This window comes from Malaya genurostris, chromosome 1, assembly GCF_030247185.1.
Source record: "Malaya genurostris strain Urasoe2022 chromosome 1, Malgen_1.1, whole genome shotgun sequence".
NCBI lineage: Eukaryota > Metazoa > Arthropoda > Insecta > Diptera > Culicidae > Malaya > Malaya genurostris.
Window position 1 is genome coordinate 123680334 of NC_080570.1, and position 8519 is coordinate 123688852.

General features: G+C 37.4%; 2 protein-coding genes across 3 annotated transcripts; one reads left to right on the plus strand and one right to left on the minus strand.

Moving 5' to 3' along the window:
• Nucleotides 1-5564: 5564 nt before the first annotated feature.
• Nucleotides 5565-6348, plus strand: LOC131425674 (frataxin homolog, mitochondrial). The gene is made up of 2 exons (XM_058587740.1): nt 5565-5957; nt 6013-6348. The coding sequence occupies exons 1-2, from the start codon at nt 5610-5612 to the stop codon at nt 6280-6282; spliced, it is 618 nt and encodes a 205-aa protein (XP_058443723.1). The 5' UTR covers nt 5565-5609; the 3' UTR covers nt 6283-6348.
• LOC131425673 (uncharacterized) lies at nt 6346-7622 on the minus strand. 2 transcript variants are annotated; one of them, XM_058587739.1, is made up of 3 exons: nt 7407-7622; nt 6537-7343; nt 6346-6478 (listed from the first exon to the last, which is right to left on the minus strand). In XM_058587739.1, the coding sequence occupies exons 1-3, from the start codon at nt 7547-7549 to the stop codon at nt 6463-6465; spliced, it is 966 nt and encodes a 321-aa protein (XP_058443722.1). In that variant the 5' UTR covers nt 7550-7622; the 3' UTR covers nt 6346-6462. The 2 variants fall into 2 exon arrangements, with proteins under 2 accessions (XP_058443722.1, XP_058443721.1); XM_058587738.1 differs by having other exon boundaries at nt 6346-6486.
• Nucleotides 7623-8519: the final 897 nt, after the last annotated feature.

Sequence of the window (8519 nt, forward strand, 5' to 3'; positions counted from 1 at the left end):
GGATGTGTCGAAAAATTAAGTTAAGTCAGGGACATTTAGGAGGCTGTGACGGATAGGAATATATCTTGAAGAGTCGATTTCCTGTAACATATGGATAAAATATACTGTCATGAATCTGGTTTGAGATTGAAACTCAACTAGCCTTTCGAAGTTATTAATAACTAAGGGATTCAGTACCTCACATGCTATTAGCAGTCGCGATGAAAGCTCCTAAAAACGATCTTTCAATGGAAGAACTCCCGCCAGAACTTCAAGACTCATTGTATGTGTCGAATGCATCCAGCCTAAGGCAATTCGCAAACAACGGTACTGAATTCGCTCAAGTTTGATAATATGAGAGTTTGCAGGGGAACGAAAACAAACGCATCCATATTCCATCACTGAAAGTATCGTTGTTTGATACAATTTTTTTTAGATCTTGCGGATGAGCACCCCACCAAAATCCTGTTTTTTTTCGAAGAAAATTTACTTTTTGTTGGCATTTTGTCACAGACTAACAGACATGACAGTATGAGTAAATTCTTATAAAAATTTTTTTTCGTTATGCACTAGCTCCACCTATATTGTACTGCGCGAACTATTTACTATTTGTACACCCCTTGTGTTATGTAAAAGTTTTTTTACTAGTTGGTTTCCCCTCGTTTGTCAACACCGATCAGCTGCTTGCAGGGATGCCTGATTTCATCAAAATTTTTGAAAATGAATCATCACAATAAATTATTGGATTACGTTGATAATATATTTAACTTTTTCGCGATGTTGGAAGGTAACCATTTATTTGACTCAACGTTGTTCATCTAGACTATTTTTTATTGTGTTGGTAGTTATCACCCGAAATTAAGTGGCGGCAGACCAGAAGCAAGTAAATATTGTAACAAAACGGGTTCGATTTTGTCTTGCGTTGGAGGATGAGAAGTAGACACAATTATGTATATAGTTTTGGCAATATGTATTAAATCTGTATCCTGCATGAAATTCGCATGGACGTATACAAATCAATACATTATAGGTAATTCTGTATGAATGGCAACTCTGTTGGTAAATGAAAAAAATAAACACAGTCTAGATGACAGACAGGATGTTTTTGATAGGGTAACGTGGCGCCATCATGACACATGTGAGTACTGTCCCAAATAAAGGAATATTCGAAATGACCGTTAAAATGATTGAAGAATCTAATTTGAGTGTCCTGTCTGTTAGTCTGTGATTTTGTTATCAGATACCTAATGTGTCCTCCCCACGTGCATTTGGAATCAAACCACACTCCGAGGTATTTGAAAGTCAAAACCTGTTGGATAATTCTTCCCATCATATGAAGCTGAAGCTGCACGGGATCATGCTTTCTTGAAAATACGACCAGCTCCGTTTTTTCCGCAGAGAATTCGATACCCAGATGAACAGCCCAAACGGACAAGTGATCTAAGGTATCTTGCAATGGTTTTTGCAGTTGTCTTAGTATACATGGGGTTAGCTGTCAATGTCATTTACGTAACAATTATAGAGGAGCGGACAGAAGCAAAATCAAATATCCATCTGTTCGAGTATTCCTCACTCTCATGTCCTACGTAACGATTCCTCATTCGACTGGTCGTATTGACAAACCTTCGACAAAATGTCTCCAATAGCTGCATTTCTTGGCTCGAAGTATGTTCTTGTACTTGGTTTCTAAAACAAGAATTTTTCAAAGTTCTGAAGAGTTCCTCGTCCTCGTTTTAAAAACGTTTTGAAAGCATTTTTTTCGCGTGTTTAGCACCTGAGCACTCTTTGTCCCACCAAGGGCTTGGAGGCCTTCTGTTAGACGATGGACCAAGAAATCGTTTGGTTTGGGCTTGTTCTGCGGCCTCCAAATAATGGCTTAATATTTTACTAGTTTGATTGTAGTGTGCATTCGGCTAGCGGGTTAGACTGTATGAATACAGATGTGTTCTTCTGTTGCTCAGTCGATCAATGGACGTACTTTGTAATCCGATTATTCTCAGTTCAAGTCACAGCGGTCGCAATCATAACCTTCTTTTTATTTCAATGAATTTCATGTCATGGAATTTTAGGTATAATATTGAATGTTCTTGCACGTAAAATTGCTCCATTTATGTGCATTTGATCAAATATAAAATCACAGGATTTTTTCGAAGTGTGCAGTGTTAATTCTACATCGTGGATCCGAGCGATATACCACTCGATACACCCAGGGATGCCAAAGGTTAAAAAAAATCTGTGCATTGCGAAAAATCTGAAAACTTGAGTGAAACTGTATGATTACACTGAAACGTTATTCCTTCTCTGACATAAGTTCTCGTATATCGACCTATAAGATTATTTTATTTGTTTTTATTTTGATTTATTAGAAGTAAAGCTAAGAGAACTAGTATTTCATTTTTTTTTTTTGAGAAGAGGGTGGATGTGTGGGTGCAAACGAGTTTATAATAACTAATGTATAGTATGCCATGTCAAATTGCGGTAGACATCATTGCACCAGGTCAAGCGAGCTGTAACAGAATTGCTTTGCACATTTCACCACGAACAACCTTACAGGTAAGAAGTGTACCGCTCTGGGTGATTCCGTTTCCGATTAATGTGAGCTTCCTGATCGATGATTTTTTCGTCTGAAAATCACCAGATAAATTTCAGTCGCTTTTTCGAAATTGAGAGTGACAATAAACAATTGTCATAACCATGCACAGACTGATTTTTGTACCGAACACAAATTATTGACAAAATGTCCTGGCATATCTGCTGAGAAGAGATTCCAGGTCTACAGATTTGTCTGTAATGCTCCCCGCTTGTGAGGAATTCCGGCAACCGTCAGAAGGTTGGCTGCATTCCGGCTGCTGTCAAAATTATCCAGGCGAAATTGCGTCATTATCTCGCCGTTCGTGTCTTGTTTATTTCTGTCTTTTTATTTTTTCTTTTCTTTTCGACTTCATTTGATATTCATCAATCCCGCATGTACATACAAAAAACGAATCATGAGACGAGGTAAATGGCTGGCAGATATAGCCAGCCGTCTGGGGGAAAATCTGCCCGCCGCGTACAAGTAGCGGCCCTTACACGAGCATTAAAAATGTCATTTTAAATTATGACTAAGTAATGATGTATTTCAAATTTGTTAGAAATTTCGTCATTAGTGCACCATTACACGTTCATTAAAATGATATTATTTTTTAGTAATGACATTTTTAATGACTCGTGTAAGGGCCGCTAGTGGGTCGATTCAATCAATCTGTCATCCAACGTTGCCAGCCATACCGATTTATCGGTATTTATACCCATTTTTTGCCTATATATCGTAATACAGATGTTTTCCTAAACTACCTATAATTCACTGTTCATACGCATAAATAGCGATTTTCGGTTTTGGCTTGGGTTGGTATGACAAAGGGTGGTGATGGAACCTTTTTTGCTCATTTAAATGAATCTCGGTCGCAATTTTCTAGTACTTATGCAGTAGAGATTCCGATACAGCTAGATTTTGCGGTAAATACAGATTTTGATCAAAGCGGTTCTCTTTTGTTTCCTTTTTGCCTTTCTCTATAGAAAGGTATTAGAATTGCTGGAAAAACCGACTTTCGAACGGAGCCTCGGAGACCCATAGTGTGATATACCATTCGACTCAGCTCGACGAGATCGGAAAATGTCTGTGTGTGTGTATGTGTGTGTGTGTGTGTGTGTGTGTGTGTGTGTATGTGTGTGCACTTTTCGAAGATATTTGAACGCGCTCAATTTTCTCAGAGATAGCTGAACCGATTTTAACAAACTTGGGCTCGTTTGAAAGCTACTGTCGGGCCATTGATCAAGTTCGAAGATCAAATGGCTGTGACTTTTGGTTCCGGAGATATGATTGTATAAGTGACGTAACCGACAAAAAGCGTTGTATTTGAACGCGCTCAATTTTCTCAGAGATGGCTGATCCGATTTTAACAAACTTGGGCTCGTTTGAAAGCTACTGTCGGGCCGTTGATCAAGTTTGAAGATCAAATGGCTGTGACTTTTGGTTCCGGAGATATGATTGTATAAGTGACGTAACCGACAAAAAGCGTTGTATTTGAACACGCTTAATTTTCTTAGAGATGGCTGAACCGATTTTAACAAACTTGGGCTCGTTTGAAAGCTACTGTCGGGCCATTGGTCAAGTTCGAAGATCACATGGTTGTGACTTTTGGTTCCAGATATATGATGGTATAAGTGACGTAACCGACAAAACACATTGATTTTTACCGCTCTTATATATATATATAAGGGTGCCAAAATTTTGGGATCAACTCTATTTTCGTAAAGTTCTAGTGCTCAAAAGTTTAAGCACCTCGAAAAAAGCCTTCATGCAAAATTTGACCTAAATCGGACATGCTTAAGGGGTGCTGCCCGGTGGTAAAGGTTTGACAATTTTCGATCTTGAAAAAGCACCATAGGGGGGAGTACATGAAATTTCCAAAATCGAAAATTTTTTTTGATGCCAAAACTCTTAAAACTGCATAAAACATCGAAATTTAGTGTCATCTCAAAAAAAAAATTTTTTGAAAAAATCAACTTTCTGGGACTAAACTAATCAACTAAGTCCCAAAAAGTCGATTTTTTCAAAAAAAAAAAATTTTTCGAGATGACACTAAATCTCGACGTTTCATGCAATTCTAAGCCTTTTGGCATCAAAATTTTTTTTTCGATTTCGAAAATTTCATGTACTCCCCCCTATGGTGATTTTTAAAGATATATGAAAATTCCACTAAGTGGACAAAGAAGGCTTTTTTTTAGATTAGCATCACTGATTACGAATAGGCAACGCAAATGTCAAGCACTAGTTTGGAAAAATGATGCTGACTGTGTGACATAAACACTGAAGCATGCTTTCGTGAACTACTCGAAACAATCTGAATCAATTGGTGTCAAAGTTAATATCCAAAATTATCTAATAAGAGTATGAAACATATTTTCATGAGACTGTTATGAAAGAAGAGCAAGGCATTATCACACCACTAGGTGGATTAAGATGGTTTTTTAGATTAGCATCACTAATTACAAATAGGCAACGCAAATGTCAAGCACTAATTTGGAAAAATGATGCTGACTGTGTGACATAAACACTGAAGCATGCTTTTGTGAACTACTCGAATCAATCTGAATCAATTAGTTTCGAAATTAGTATCCGAAATTATTTAATAAAATCATGAAATATATTTTCATGAGACTGTTATGAAAGAAGAGAAAGGCATTATCACACCACTAGGTGGATTAAGAAGAGTTTTTTTTTTTTGCTCACTAAACCGATTCCGGCCTTTTCAGGCAACTTGTCTGGAATTTGATTCATAATTTATACAACCGATTCTGACTCGGATCGGTTCGGAATCGATTGCCGCATCTGATTCAGAATCCATTTAAAAATCATACTAAATTCCGAAACAAATTATCTGGAATTTGTTTCGGAATTTAGTATGATTTTTAACTTTTTTAACTTGGTTACTCGTTATAAAGGACTGGAACGCAGACATATTTTCGAATTTACAGACTTGTTCAACCCTGCCTGAAAAAATTGAAATCTTACCCTGGCATCTCTGCTACTGAGAGCTGTCAAATGATGCCTAAAGGGATGCAAGTAAAAATAATAACAATTTCAGTGGATGCATCGATTCAGTTCAAGTTACAATTTTGCAATGAGTCTTCAGTCAGCAGTCCGTTTCTTTTCTTCTAGAACCACACAGAGTCCCCGGTGGATCCTTCAAGCATTTTACCGGACAAGTAGACCATGTACTTACCCGGCCGTCAGTAATCAAGGACAGAGGAGAACATTACGTCAACAACAAAAATGTTTCAGCTCAATGAATCCAAACGAATTTATTGCAACCTCTTTAGTTGACTCAATAACGTTTGAAGCCGTATGCTCTGACACTTTAGAATCGCTGTGCGATTATCTGGAACAACTGGTAGAGGAAGCCAACTATCTCAAAAACGCAGATATCACTTACGGGGTAAATTCGAAACTATTTTTTGTCGGTTCCTAAATCAGCATCTAACTACTTTCAGGACGGTGTACTAACTGTGAATTTCGGAGAGCCGCACGGGACTTACGTGATTAATCGACAGTCTCCTAACCGACAAATTTGGCTCAGTTCACCGATTAGTGGTCCTAAAAGGTATGATTTTATTCCTGACAAATCAACCATCAATGAAGGCTACTGGGTGTACAAACATGACGGAGTATCTTTACATGAACTACTGCAGAAGGAAATCGAAAAAATCGTGAAAGAAGAAGTGGACTTTTTTTCGCTACCGCATAGCAGACGAAATAAATAACAATAATGTACAAATTGTATTCAGTAGACAATGTGATCTTTTGCATATATAAGAGACATAACGGTAGATTGAATTGATTATTTATTTATACTGTCCAATTATGATTCTAAATGAAAGGTGTCTTTTGTCTGCAGCCTTGTAATCTGATCCGTGTTGGAGGGGCGCGAAGATTCCAGTAAATTACCGTCCAAAATATCTTTAAGGCTGTTGAAAATATAGGTTTACCAAAGTTTGGTATGGAACTATTTACTTACTCTGTGCCGCCACCGTCTCCATTCAAAAAGCTCATTATATTGATTGTCGACGTTGCGTCCATTGAGCTTGTCGCGGTTCCGGATACATCACTGCACTGCTGCAGTTGTTGACCAGCATCCAAGAAATTCATATAATCTTCTTTGACACCTTCCATCTTACTTACATTTTGGTGCATGTTTTGTGCAGCCGAAAGATGATTCTCCTGCAGTAACTTGTCGTACTCTTGGAATATTTCTTTAAATTCGCGAATTTCGTTCTTGTTTTTGTTGCCTAGTTCCTTGTAATAATTATGAAGACTAGTAACACTTTTTTTGGTAACAGAGAAAAATCCCTTTTCCAGTGTTAAAATATCCAGTGTCGATTCTGTCTCACGACTCTCGCTGATCAGTACATCACGCATAGATTCGCACAGCAACCGCATGTACTGATCAATTCCATCAACCATCATTATCAATGCAGATTCATTGATCTCGGAAAACCCGGTAACCCGCAGCAGACCGCAAGTGACCTTTCTAAGCGCCTGCATCAGAACCGGCCTTGTCAGCTTTGGATAGTTTTTGGGTTCGCCCCGTGTGAAACGGCTCTCATAAGGATTAACGAACCACAGTGGCCGACAAATTTTCTCATTCCCACTCAAATCAGCTGTGTTAGCAGGAGGAAAATCAATATTCGGCATCAACTGACACGGATTTAGTATGTAACTGTAACCGGATTTGGTCGAATATGTGTCGATCAGAGTCTGGATCATCTCCGTTTGATTCATCACTTCTACTGTTTGCGTAACCAGAGGATTTTTCAGTGGGATACTAGAAAAAGTTTTTAAATAAAACCGTGATTGCAATCAAGTTTTAAATCCACCGCATTATTACCTTCTTCCGCGGTTGATGGTGTATGGAAGTTTTATTTGTTGGAATTTTTCCATTTTTGTCATCGGCAGGATAATTTCGTTGCTAGATACTTCCTTCTTTTTGTCACTACCATCTTCCAAGGATCCCCAATATTTTCGCTTCATATTTTCAATAAACTAACACAGGAACTAGAATAACTGTGAACAGCTGCAAAACATAAACAAACAACTTTATATATGAAAATTTCCCGAAAATATCCCTCCTTGTTATCTACACGACGAAGAACTTTTATTAATAAGTTAGTAGTTAGTATAAGTTTACACAAAAACAAGCCAGTCCGTAAATATGTAAAAGTGTATGTTTATAACATAAATGCTAAAGTATTTGACCGATACTAACAATAAGATAAGATATTTGGACGATAACCGAATCATTTTTGGGATCTGAAATAATTTAATTGATATACACTTCAATTTTCGGTGTGATTAGAGTATATCGTACTATACACCCTTTCGAATGTTACAAAATATAACACGATAACCCAATAGTCGATACTAGAGATGGGCAATCCGTTCGCGAACGGCTCAAAAGAATTAGCTCTTCTGGAAGAATGAATGGTTTTGACTCTGTTCTGCTTCGTGGGACCTGCCGCTGCGTGCTTTATCGGCAGTGGAGTTTTGACTATCACATAACTCTCAAAACCGTTGAATCATGTGAAATAACATTTCAATTTACTGAATACTTAAATATCAAGAAAAGAACTAATGATTCCTTCATGGATAGAATAGAGCAGTTAATTCAGTTGAGTAATATTTAAGTTAATTTTCCTTCAAAATTAGATACAAGTTTTCGTTTCGATAAGATATGTCATCGTGCTAACTTTGATCAGTGTATTCCATGCCGTTGTAGGATCATTTTTAATCATTTCATAATTTTGACATTTTCAGTAAGTTTTCCAAAAAAGTGACCTCAATATGTGAAAATTGGGATGCCAATACTCTTGCAACGCTTTTTAACACCTATAACTTACAAAAAGTAACTCATATAACACTGCCTTACACACAAAACATACAAAAGCGTACCGGAGGTAACGACTCGCAACGCTTGTATCTTTTGAAAATGTAACACATGTAA